The 13297-nt window shown below is 38.1% G+C and overlaps 1 protein-coding gene across 1 annotated transcript in view; it reads left to right on the forward strand.

The window, feature by feature from the left end:
• The first annotated feature begins 309 nt into the window (after positions 1–309).
• pycr1a (pyrroline-5-carboxylate reductase 1a) overlaps positions 310–13297 on the forward strand; it is a 46432-nt gene continuing 33444 nt past the window's right edge. Inside the window, exons 1-3 of the mRNA XM_039739769.1 lie at positions 310–438; positions 656–766; positions 12231–12301. Coding sequence (XP_039595703.1) covers positions 700–766; positions 12231–12301 — 138 coding nt within the window. The 5' untranslated portion in view covers positions 310–438; positions 656–699. The remainder of the gene's footprint in view (positions 439–655; positions 767–12230; positions 12302–13297) is intronic.

A 13297-nucleotide genomic window follows, 5' to 3' on the forward strand; every position in this document is an offset into this window, starting at 1 on the left:
GAGCTGCACGTCTACAAGAGGAAACAATCGGCATCCACGTGGGCTTCACTCACTAAACATTTACTTCAGTCTGCGATAAGACTTTGGAGTTAGCGTGATACTGGGATAGATCATTTGGGATGACTGACCACAACGTTCATAATGCTACTTAATTTTCTTTTGCCAAGATTGCTCAAGTATGATGCAACAATCGCTAGGCTTACAATTCCTCCCAACACACATCTCAAATAAAAAAAAAAAATCTTCGACATTTGTGATTGGTGAATATAACCGTCGCTATGAGTTCATTGGTTCCTTTGGGTGACAATCAAGTTTTTCGTCATTACTCCGGAAACTCTGCTGTTTAGAGCCGGAGGAAGCCACGTTGACAGCGTAAAATTGATCCGGTATTCTGCGAATAGAGATTACAAGACTGAGCAGAAGGTCGCTCTTTACGAGGTGCGTGTTTCGTCCTAAAATAAAATCACAACATTCAATAACATTAAATAATCGTATTGTTCCAAAGTTATTAAACACGTGCTATGGTGCCGGAGGGAGTCCCGCTATAAATTGTATCTTTCAGAGTGTCGGTGACTTTGCTGCGTTTTACTTTTGTCTGTAGTTTCTAAAATCTATGTATGTATGTATTTATTTATTTATTTATGTTTGCCTTTAGGTCGGTTTTCAAGATCAAGAAGGAGGTCTTTTGTTTGTAACAGGATGAGCGTCGGCTTTATAGGAGCGGGTCAGCTTGCCCATGCCCTGGCAAGGGGCTTTACTGCGGCAGGTATGAATCACTTGAAATGGCAGCTATTGGATAGAGAATGTGGGGTCGTCCGAGGATCGGCAGGGATTATTTAGGGGCACGTGTAAACGGTAGCATGCATGAGATCGTTCCACGCACCCGTAAGCAATGGCCGCTTAAGTGTACCAGTCAGCGGGAATGAGAAGGGCTGTGTGAAGGCTACGATGGGCATCTGCGTGTGGACACGGACAGGTTTTTGAGTACAGTGTACTCTAGTAAAGTAAAGAGTAAAGTCTTATTTAAAAGTTTCACCATGTAAGCCTTGGTTAGAATATAAGAAATGATGGAAACAAAAACTATACACTACCCTTCTGTGTGTTGCAGCTTTAACTTTGTGGATATTGCAGATAGCACAGTGCATTATTGTGTAAAGTGGAAGATGAATCATTATAAAAGTGAAAATTGACGCACTTAATGGATTGTGGATATTCTGGCGTATGCAGGCGTTTCGCACAGACAGTTAAAATGATTAAGCAAATTATTTGTATTGAATGACCTTGTACTTATGATGAAATGGAAAGAATAACAGAGGTAAGAGTAATTGAAATGTGAAGTGAATGACCTGCAGGTGGATTTAGCGGAGAAGTGCTGGTCAAGCAGGAAAAGTCAAGAGCTTCGAAGAAGATTTTGATATCAGCACATAGGGAGCTCCATTCAGTGCATAGGAAGCTGGTACAGATGTGAAACAATAAGTTGAACTTGTAGTTGAACAAGGTTTGAGTATAACATTTCTCAAGAGTGTTAGGTGTATTAACTGTAAATGTGGATAGTGAAAATAAGGAAGTTATTTGTAGGTGATATGCTGAATGAAGCAAAAGTAATGTACTTGGCAGTCATAGTAAGGTTTGTGGACAAAATTTTGAAAGCTCTTGAGACCATTTAAATGAGTCTTTCAGTTACTGAAGGGTACATGCGTGTGCAGTATGTCAGAAGTTCCATTGTACATGAGAATTAAAGATTGTCAGTAGAAGCAGAACATGTTGATTAATGTTGACTTATGTTTATTTTTTATTGTGTCTTTTATTTTTCTATTCTTCATTTTGTAAAGCACTTTGAGCTACATTTTTTTTGTATGAAAATGTGCTATATAAATAAATGTTGAAATATTGATTGATGAACAAAAGTGGTGACACATCAAGTGGAGAGAATGGATTGTTAAAGTGAGAGAAGATGTGGGGCGAGGAGAAACACACTACGATAAACTATATGGACCAAAGGTATTGGGACGCCTGACCAATACACCGACAGTGACTTTATGTATTTGAATGCAGTGTCATTAGACTTTAATGTGGAATTGACCAACTTGCAGCTATAACGGTTTCCACTCTTCTTGGAAGATATTCTGCAAGACTTTGGAGTGTTTCTGTGGGAATTTGTGCCCATTCATTCTGTAGAGCAGTTATGAGGTATTCCAGTTCATCCCAAAAGTGTTCAATGGGGTGAGGGTCAGGGCTCTGTGTGGGACAGTCCCCAAACCCATCCAACCTTTCTTTGTGCACTGGGGCACAGTCATGCTGGAATAGAAAAGGGCCTTCCCCAAACTGTTTCCACAAAGTTGGAAGCATAGCATTGTCAAAAATGTTGGTATGTTAAAGAATTAAGATAGTCCTTCACTAGAAGTAAGGGGCCTAGCCCAAACCTTGAAAAGCAGCCCTGCACCATTATCTCTCCTCCACCAAACTTTACAGTTGGTACATTGCAGTCAGGCAGGTAACATTCTCCCCGTATCCACCAAACCCAGACTCTCCCATCTGACTACCAAACAGAGAAGCGTGATTTGTTATTCCATAGAACCCATTTCTACCTCTCCATCTGACACTTCGCACTGGACTTGGTGATGTTAGGCTTGGATGCAGCTGTTCTGCCATGGAAAGCCATTGCATAATGTTTTTTTGCTTTCATTAATGCCAGTGGAAATTTGGAACTCTTCAGCTATGGAATTAACAGTTCCCTGCCAACTTTTAGGTACCATGCACCTTGGTAGTCGTTGACTCTGCTCAGTGACTTTACGTGGTCTTCTGCTTCGTGGCTGAGTTGCTGTTGTTCTTAAACGCTTCCACTTTCCAATAATACCAATTACAGTTGACCGTGGAATACCCAGGAGGGATGAAATTTCACAAAACGTGTTATTGCAAAGGTGGCATCCTATCATAGTACCATACTTTAAGTTACTGAGCTCTTCACAATGACCCATTTTATTTCACAGATGTTTGTAAATGGAGACTGCATGGCTAGGTGTTTGATTTTATACACCTGTGCCAATTGGTGTGATTGAAACAACTGAATTCAAGAATTAAGAGGTGTGTCCCAATATTTTTGTCCATATAGTGTACTTCTCTTTTTTTAGTGGTAGTAGACAGAATGAGAGTCTGAAAAGATGGACTGTTTAGGATGGATGAAGTAAAACTGGGAGATTAATTGGGTTCTCTGCAGTGTTTACCCTAAAGATGTCCTGATAGTTTGGTCCCTTCAGAAAACTTTTGGTTGCCAATACACATAGTAAGTTGGCAACATTGCAGTGACTTGCAGTCAATATGTTTAAAATCTTTAAACAATTATTATCATATTCCCCAGCTAAGTGTTCTTGTTGGACCCTTTAGTTATAATGAGTGTATCAAAGTAAGCATTGTATTAGTGGCTAGTGTTGTCTAGTCACACACTCTTATGTCAAGAAAAGTGCTATTTAGAAATTTTAAATTTATATTAAAAATGTCTCTATAAACAGTTGTAGGTTAGTGTTTGGAAGATGTTTCTTTCTGCAGCTTTGTTTTATATACGGGGGAAAATTACTTACACCATGCTTCAAAATTTATTGCTATTCTATATAAAAATTCTATATTATTAGCCATGGAGGCCGTATTAGTGCACATTGACATAAGACAAGCTATTTAAGCTTTCAGCTGTTTAGCTTGTGTGTATAATTTAGTATAAAGAATCAACAATTTAATGATCTATTATTTTTTGTGATCAACCTTTTATTACAAAGATGAAAAAGTAGAAAAGTAAAAAGTTACAGAATGAATGTATATTACTAAAGATTTTTGCTATTACGTGATCTTGGTAAGCTGGAACCATTCACCACTGCATCAGGTAGAGGGCAGGATACAAACCCTATAGATACTGCTATTTTATCACAGTGTGCACCTCCTCATACATACATACATACATACATACTTGTTCACACCAAGCCACATTGGACTAAAAAAATAACTCATCATGCTAGAGTGTCTCGGAATAATATTCAAGACTCCACAATGATTATCAAACCATCTCTCTGGATGCATGTGGCTGCTGCACTAACCACTGCACAACTTTACTGTCTGCAAAATGCCAATATACATTGTTTAATATTCACTATAATAATATACAGTGGGATGCAAAAGTTTGGGCAACCTTGTTAATAGTCATTATTTTCCTGTATAAATCGTTGGTTGTTACGATAAAAAATGTCAGTTAAATATATCATATAGGAGACACACACAGTGATATTTGAGAAGTGAAATGAAGTTTATTGGATTTACAGAAAGTGTGCAATAATTGTTCAAACAAAATCAGGCAGGTGCATAAATTTGGGCACCACAAAAAAGAAATGAAATCAATATTTAGTAGATCCGCCTTTTGCAGAAATTACAGCCTCTAAATGCTTCCTGTAGGTTCCAATGAGAGTCTAGATTGTGGTTGAAGGTATTTTGGACCATTCCTCTTTACAAAACATCTCTAGTTCATTCAGGTTTGATGGCTTCCGAGCATGGACAGCTCTCTTTAACTCACACCACAGATTTTCAATTATATTCAGGTCTGGGGACTGAGATGGCCATTCCAGAAGCGTTGTACTTGTTCCTCTGCATGAATGCCTTAGTGGATTTTGAGCAGTGTTTTGGGTCGTTGTCTTGTTGAAAGATCCAGCCCGGCGCAGCTTCAGCTTTGTCACTGATTCCTGGACATTGGTCTCCAGAATCTGCTGATACTGAGTGGAATCCTTGCGTCCCTCAACTTTGACAAGATTCCCAGTCCCTGCACTGGCCATACAGCCCCACAGCATGATGGAACCACCACCATATTTTACTGTATGTAGCAGGTGTTTTTCTTGGAATGCTGTCATAACGCCCCTTGTTATGCCCAAATAACTCAATTTTAGTTTCATCGGTCCACAGCAGCTTATTCCAAAATGAAGCTGGCTTGTCCAAATGTGCTTGAGCATACCTCAAGTGGCTCTGTTTGTGCTGTGGGTGGAGAAAAGGCTTCCTCTGCATCACTCTCGCATACAGCATCTCCTTGTGTAAAGTGTGCCGAATGGTTGAACGATGCACAGTGACTGCATCTGCTGCAAGATGATGTTGTAGGTCTTTGGTGCTGGTCCGTGGGTTGACTCTGACTGTTCTCACCATTCGTCGCTTCTGTCTATCCGAAATCTTTCTTGGTCTGCCACTTCGAGCCTTAACTTGAACTGAGCCTGTGGTCTTCCATTTCCTCAATATGTTCCCAACTGTGGAAACAGACAGCTTAAATCTCTGGGACAGCTTTCTGTATCCTTCCCCTAAACCATGATGGTGAACAATCTTTGTCTTCAGGTCATATGAGAGTTGTTTTGTGACCCCCATGTTGCTACTCTTCAGAGAAAATTAAAGGAGGAGGGAAACTTACAATTGACCCCCTTAAATACTCTTTCTCATTATAGGATTCACCTGTGTATGTAGGTCAGGGGTCACTGAGCTTACCAAGCCAATTTGAGTTCTAATAATTAGTTCTAAAAGTTTGAGAATCAATAAAATGACAACGGTGCCCAAATTTATGCACCTGCCTGATTTTGTTTGAACAATTATTGCACACTTTCTGTAAATCCAATAAACTTCATTTCACTTCTCAAATATCACTATGTGTGTCTCCTATATGATATATTTAACTGACATTTTTGTCCGTAACAACCACAATTTATACAGGAAAATAATGACTATTAACAAGGTTGCCCAAACTTTTGCATCCCACTGTATAAGATCTCCTACAGGTGATGTTATAAACTGGTAGTCTAAGTAATGAGTGCTGCAATTTCTGATGAATGTAATATGACTGCCAAAGTGTAGCAACAGTAAATGCCATGGCCACAACTGTGTAAAGATCAACACTAAATGACGGTGATGATAAGGAAAACTGACCAAAAAAATGCCTGTTTGACAGTGTCAAAATCATAATAAATTTATAAACAATCATTAAAGAAAAGGGCAAAAAGATGTAAAACAATGTCCATATATGCTGGCACTAAGAAAAATATGCAGGTCTTGACAGACAACAGTGTTACTAGGTTGTGTTGTTCAATTTCCTTTTCATGTCATGGGCACTGTTCTTCTTGTTTTTTTTTCCACTTGGCACAAGTTGGCTCCTGATATGATTCAAATTGCCATCTGTTAAATCTTTTTAATTAAGTGTCATGTTTCTCAAGGTTTGTTTGATTCCAAAACTTTCTAGCCTGCTAGAAAATACTGAACCTGATCTGTATGTCATAGAGCCAGTGCTTCAGCACAGAAGCCATTTTCAACAGGTAGTTAAACCTCTTGCACTTTGCAAACTATAACTTTCTGCTAACAGTGTGGTAAAATTCACTATAATATCTGTTGGAACATTTGGTCTAACTCTCGTATTGCATACCTTGAAAAGAAAGCCTTCATATTTGTTTTACAGTTTTAATGTTTATGAACTATATTTTATATGAAAGCAGTAACTGGATTATTTCTTTGTTGCAGTCTCCCAAAAATATAGTGTGAGGTGAACTTGAAAACTGAGTGTATAGTTATAATGGCAATTTAAACTGATTGATTTTCTCCTGCTACGTCAAACACAGATTTAAAAAGTTGGTTATACTCCTTTCAGCTTGAAATATTTCAAGTAATATTTATGTCCATTTATACCTGTGTAAACATGGGAAATCTACAGTATCCTATTAATAGTTAAAACAATAACAGCTCTTCCGTCTGCTTGCTTTGCTCGCCAACCCTCGGGGGCGGATGCTGGGCACACACTATATCCCTGCTGAGCTGCTCGAAGGGCATTGAGAAAAAGCGCGTAGAGAAAGCAATTATATTTAAAAAGGTGGTAAACAGAAGAGTCTGTGGGGCATGGGTGGAAAACCGTTTGGTCCTTAGTTAAATTTTTGATAGATTTTAGATAGAAAATCAGTTACTCGAATATTTTACTACAACTGTCTATTTTAAATACCAATGAATAATAAACATAGTAAAAAAAAAAGTTAAGTAGAAGTAAAACATAATAAAAAGTAAATAAAAAATTACATTAATGCCTCGTCAAAAACAATATTATGAATTACTTTATCCTCTAACTTACATTCTATAAGCGTGTATTTGCATTTCTGTTCGCATTTTGTGCAGGATATTTTTCTCTTTTTTTGTTTATTACACAACTCTTTTTGTTCTCGATTTTTATTATATGCAGCTCTTTTTTTTTTTTTCTTTTTTTGTCATTCATTATCAGCTCCTGACGCAGTTTTTCTATCGCAATCTAAAATTCATTCATTCTTGGTATTCTAACCTACTGTGTTGAAGGACAAGTTAGCACTGAGAGTGTCACGTGGTGGTATGGAGAGAGAATGTGCGCAGTAAGAGTTATGATTGGCCAAGTGGTGTGGAGGGGAATAGTCAAAGCTGAATAATGCAGACACAACTTTTACCGTATATACTCACGTACAAGTCTGGTCTTGAAACCCAAAAAAATCGGTCATAAAATTAGAACCCCGACTTATACGCCCGTTGATACAGCGCATTGCCACACCAACATAGGAAAAAAAGGCTGTGTGCTCCGTGGTTAGTCTCTCAGGTTAACGTTAGCAAATCATAATCTCTTGGACCAATAGCGTGAGTTTTCTGCATTCGACTTATACAACCGACATTATAAAATAACAGAAATTATACGGTAAAATCAAGTCCCGATTTATCCACAAGTATATACGGTAATCAAGAGACTTTTTCTACATGTTAACAGATATTTGAGATCTTGCAGGGCCCAAATGTTTGTTAATTATTATAACATAAAAACATTAAAATATACAACAAAGCAAATACAAATGGCCCTTTTCACACTTCCATATTTTTTCTACCTAGGATGAATAGTCTATGGGTAAACACTTTTCCATTTACCAAAACAATAACAAAATGGCAACACAAGCTTCTGTAGTTTTCACAATCTGTCCAGATTTGTAGCAGAAGCAACCTTGCCTGATTTCATAGTTGTCTGACTAGTGAAATACAGAAAAGAAACTTCATTCAAGCCATCAAAAAAGAAAGAAAAAATGTGGTTATACGATATGACACAATTTTTGCTTGTAGCTGGCGCTTCAGATCCAAGGAGTATATCAGGTTTAGGTGCAGCCTTAAGATTGTTGCTGAGCTGAGTTTGTTTTTAGCTGGAACAACTTTGGTTTCCTGCCAACATGGGAATCATCTTTTGAAACGGCAAATGCTCTTCTTGAAGATCATGTGCGAGCATCTGCATTAACGGAAAACTGTACAGTGTGTCAAAGGAATACGACAGCACTCCATAGATGTCACAACTATGAGACTAAATTAGTGTGTGTTTTTTTTTCCTGACAAACAATTTGAACTTTAAGTTTAAAACCACATTGAATTCTGTATGTTTTACATTTCATTTCAGTAACTTAACATCTCTCTTTCTCTATGTATATATGAAATGTAAAGTTGACAGACTCCCTTACTCACTTAAACAAAAACACTCTTTCCTGTCCTGTCCAGAAATCTGACATAATAATAATAATAATAATTTGATACATCTGTATTTAGGAGTATAAAAAAACCCTGCAATAGAATAGCTAAATAACCCAAAATCTCAAAATGTTTTGACGGGTGTGATAAAAAATGTAATGATGATATAGAAAAAATCAACCTTTTGTTGTCTGTTAATTCTAATGCTGGAGCAACTTTGCTATGTTAAGGTACCCAGAATTTTTCTTGCTCAGTGCAGACAAGTGTAGCTGCCACTTGAAAGTCACCAGCACAATGGCACCACTTGCCAATCTTGTGGATGGATGAGTGAATAAGCGGAAATGTTGCAAATAGGGAACAGAACAGGTCAAAACTGTTATGATGGCACATTTTATTCTTTTTTTATTTTCTTTGGCATTTCCTGCTGGAGGTAAAATTCAGTTTGATTTCCTAATATAGGTTTATAGACATAAGGGATTCTGTAGTGCTACATATTTTGTGATTAGTGATTTCCCTGAAAAGTTAAGAGTTTTTGCCACCATTTTAGGGAGAGTTGTGTGGTTGGTGCCATGGCAATCATTCCCATAATGCACCAGGAGTGCATGGCAGGTCATGTCTTCAACTCAACTATATAAAGGTCATTGCATATGTTGTCAGAGCTAAGTAAACTTTGATTAGAGCCAATTTACCGAGTTTACTCCATATTACAATATACAGACATCTGTAGATACAGAGTGCTCTAATGCTAAATATAGAAAAAAACAGGTTAGCTGAAACTGTCCCCATGCTAGGACCGGTTAACTTGCATTGGCAATTACAACAGAAAAACACCACAAAAATGTATAGTGTCTGTCCACTTTGAATGCTTTCATTGTGTAGGGCTTTCCAAAGCTACTTTTTTTATCATTTCAAAATCAATTTTTGGAAGTGAAAGGGGAGAGGTAAAATAAATGTTATCAATAACTTGCCAATTAAGAGGAAGTAGGATTCCCAGTCTGTGCATCACTTCATAATTTTATGAAGAGGGCTAACTGTAATACAAGCTTCTCCCACTTAAGTGGTGCAATACAACATTTGGAACAATGATGAAAAGTCCTGATGAAATAGTGTAATCGGTCACTTCCTGCAATTTGACACCCTCCGAGGCAATGAGAGATGGCAACTGCAGTCACTAAATTTGACATGCTCTCTCACTAGAAGTTATGTGATGTCAGCCTTTCATAAAAAGCTTCAGCAAGAGAAATTGTTGTTTTAAATATAAACCGTTTCTTAATTGGAGGCCAGATTCTGCCGTTGGCTTATCTGCTTGTTTATTTAGAGGACTTGCCTCTACTCTCAGTTTATCAAGTCAGAAAATAAGTTTAGCATATTCCACAAACAGAAAGTTGTTGAAAAATGTAAGTATGTTACAGTTTACTGTATGCTTTGTTCGTTCTCATTTTAATTGATATTAAGTGTTGTCTACTTTCATTTTTAAGTAGCCACCAGCCAATGGACAGTTTTTCATACACTTTCAAACAGTGCAGTTTAACAACCAATGTTAAGTAAATGATTAAATAACCTGAAATTACAGGGTCTCCGCTTACGACAGCAGCTGTGGGCGCTGAGCAGGGAAACAACCCTGTGCAGAGTGCCATTCTATCATAGGACCCATTTATGTGAAGAGGCACATACGCTGTATGCTCGCACAGGGAACATTTGGAATAACTAGTTAACCAAACTCTCCTGGTGTAAACTCCAAGTGGACAGCAACTGGGACTTGGAATTGCAACCTGGAACATGGCATACGTAAGTGAACAGGAGCATCCACCATGCCACTATTTTAGCAAAGTGATTAAACATTTGGGTGGCACGGTTGCGCAGTGGTAGTGCTGCTGCCTCGCAGTTAGGATACCCGGGTGCGCTACCTGGGTCCTCCCTGCGTGGAGTTTGCATGTTTTTCCCTGTGTCTGTGTGGGTTTCCTCCGGGTACTCCAGTTTCCTCCCACAGTCCAAAGACATGCAGGATAGGTGGATTGGCGATTCTAAATTGTCCCTAGTGTGTGCTTGGGTTGTGTGTGTGTGCATCCTGCGGTGGGCTGGCACCCTGCCCGGGGTTTGTTTCCTGCCTTGCACCCTGTGTTGGCTGGGATTGGCTCCAGCAGACCCCCGTGACCCTGTAGTTACGATATAGCAGGTTGGATAATGGATGGATGGATGGATGGATTAAACATTGATAAAGAAATTGGCAAGTGAAATTGTAAGAAGAATGATCCACTCGTGGATATGAAATGCTCCTATTATTTATGATACATTTTGTAGGAAATGTTAAATATATGGTATTTTTTTGCCTTGGTTGTTTTAAATTTATTTATTGTCAAGCTTGTTGAAAGCACAGATCCTCCTCCACAGAGATTCTTCACAATGAGCACCGTTACTGTTATTTATTATCATACTTACTGCGTATTTATGGACTGTTGGTGAACCATGTAGTACTTGAAGGTAAAGCAAAAGGGTTCTTTGGAACAGTCCTGCTCATTTTTGCAACTGAGAGCCAAGCACTACTCCATCATACTTTCAGAGTATTTTGATACCCCTGACTTGAGATAGGTTGTCTTGCCAAATAAGGAATTAATGTGTGCATTGTCTTCTAGAAAAATCTACAGCAATAGACAACAAAGAACTGACAAATTCATAATTTGTCCAGGTTTTCTTTTCCCCTAGCAATCCACCCTAATAAAAGGACAATTGTGTATCTGTGTGTCTGTCCAGTTACTATGTCTTTGTTATATGCCATTTGGTATGGGATTCGTAACAGCACTACTAATGTTTGTGATGCACTATTTGTTGGAATGAAAAATGCAATGCATTTTATTTTTACAAATAAATGCCAAATGATGATGCTCTGGAAATGTTAATGCTGAATATATTCAGCAGAGAGTAACTGCTTGACTGAGAAAAATCAGCTGAGATTGTATTTTATTTATGCCCAAAAGGATATTTAAAAAGTACTAGTTAAGTGTATTTAGTTTATCCATTTTAATAAATGATGCACAGACACTTGTCCTGTTTGACTGTCTGGCTGCTAGCTTTGGGAATAAAAATTTAAAAGTAGATCAGACATGTAAATCAAGGGTCAAAAAAAACAAAAAAAACAACGATGATAAAAATACCCAAATAAGGGTCAAAAGAAAATTGGTCTTATCTGCCTATTGAGTTGTCTTGTACGCTGGTAACAGCAGCTTGGTAGTGACTTTCTAGTACCTGCTTGGACCATGTGAGTGAGGTTTATAACATTGTGTGGTGGGCAATGGATGAGATGAAATAACGTTAAATCAATGCACATGTCAAGAAAACAAAGCCCTGAAAAGACTAGGCTAGAGTAGGTAAACCAGGCCATTGTGATAGTGACCACAGCTACCTTATCCCAGCAAAACACTTCAGCTCTAAGGGTGGTGAGTTTGGCGAGGGACGCCAAAAGGAAGCAGCAAAGACGGGCAACTCTATCTAAAGAGGAAAAGGCATCAGAAAGAGATTGGGTGTGCATGGTTATACCAGGCCAAATGGGCAAATCGTGCCTCAAACTAAACAATTGATAATAGTAGTATTTGATACGTAAGTAATAACTGAAAAGAGAGCCTCACAATACAGTCTTATTGAAATACATATGATGTTTTTGGCTTGGGGAAAGAAAAAGATTTATTTATTGGTATTTCTTTTGTTATTTTTTATTTTTAAAGGGGTGCTGGCTGCTCACAAGATTACTGCAAGTTCCCCCGACACTGATCTCCCTACAGTGACTGGGCTCAGAGTAAGTCTACTTTTTTCACTCTGTTTCAATAACCATGCTAGACATGAAAACAGAATATTGTATTTGTTGGAATGTAATAAAAACAATTCTGTGCTGATGTTATTCTAGTCATTTGTGCATTCTTTTCTAGAGCTTTGGTTGGATGATTTCAGTGTGACTGTAGAATTTGAGTAGGCACAGGCACATGTGAGACTGTGTAATTTATTGTTTTGTAAGATGATTTTTAAAAAATCTTTACTTGGTGTAAGTCACAACAGTGCTTTTTCTCTGGCTGTCTCCCTATATAGCTCCTGGCCCACTTTCCAGAAAAAAACCTTTTCTGAAATGTTTGCCCAACACCAGGGCTCTTCCACACCACTGTAAGCACTCCACTCAGGAACGTCGTCGTACTCCCTGGCCTGAATCACTCTGTCTTTCCTGTATGTGTACTTCCGTACTCGTGCCATCACTCGCACTCTCATAGCTTTTAGGATAGAGCATGATCGACAAGAGCCCACAAATTTCTTTAGTTCTTAAGACACTGTTATGGTGTATATACACTTTTGCTGAATAGGTTGACTCCTACAACATGTATACAATATGTTTGACTATTACTGTTAGCATTTTATAGTAAAATACTTTTCTTAAATTCACCTCAATAACAGTTCTGTTTGCACGTTTTTTGCAGATTGATAAATACACCCAGAAACAAAGCCTATAGGAATTGGGTCAACAGTTTTTACTAAGTACTTAAGTCCTGGGTGTCAAACTCAAGGCTCGCAGACCAAATCCAGTCCTTGGACCATTTTATTGCAGCCCACTTGTCTGTATTCAAAGCTGGTTATATATGTTCCATGATGACTGTTAATTTTCTCAATGACCCCACTTTGACGTGTGCTTCATATATAAATTATATAAAGATACCATATATACTCGTGTATAAATTGGGTCTTGAAAACCGAAAAATCTATTATAAAATCAGACCCCCAACTTATACACCTGTTCAAAAATGCGACA

Source organism: Polypterus senegalus, chromosome 17 (genome assembly GCF_016835505.1).
Source record: "Polypterus senegalus isolate Bchr_013 chromosome 17, ASM1683550v1, whole genome shotgun sequence".
NCBI classification, from domain to species: Eukaryota; Metazoa; Chordata; class Cladistia; order Polypteriformes; family Polypteridae; genus Polypterus; species Polypterus senegalus.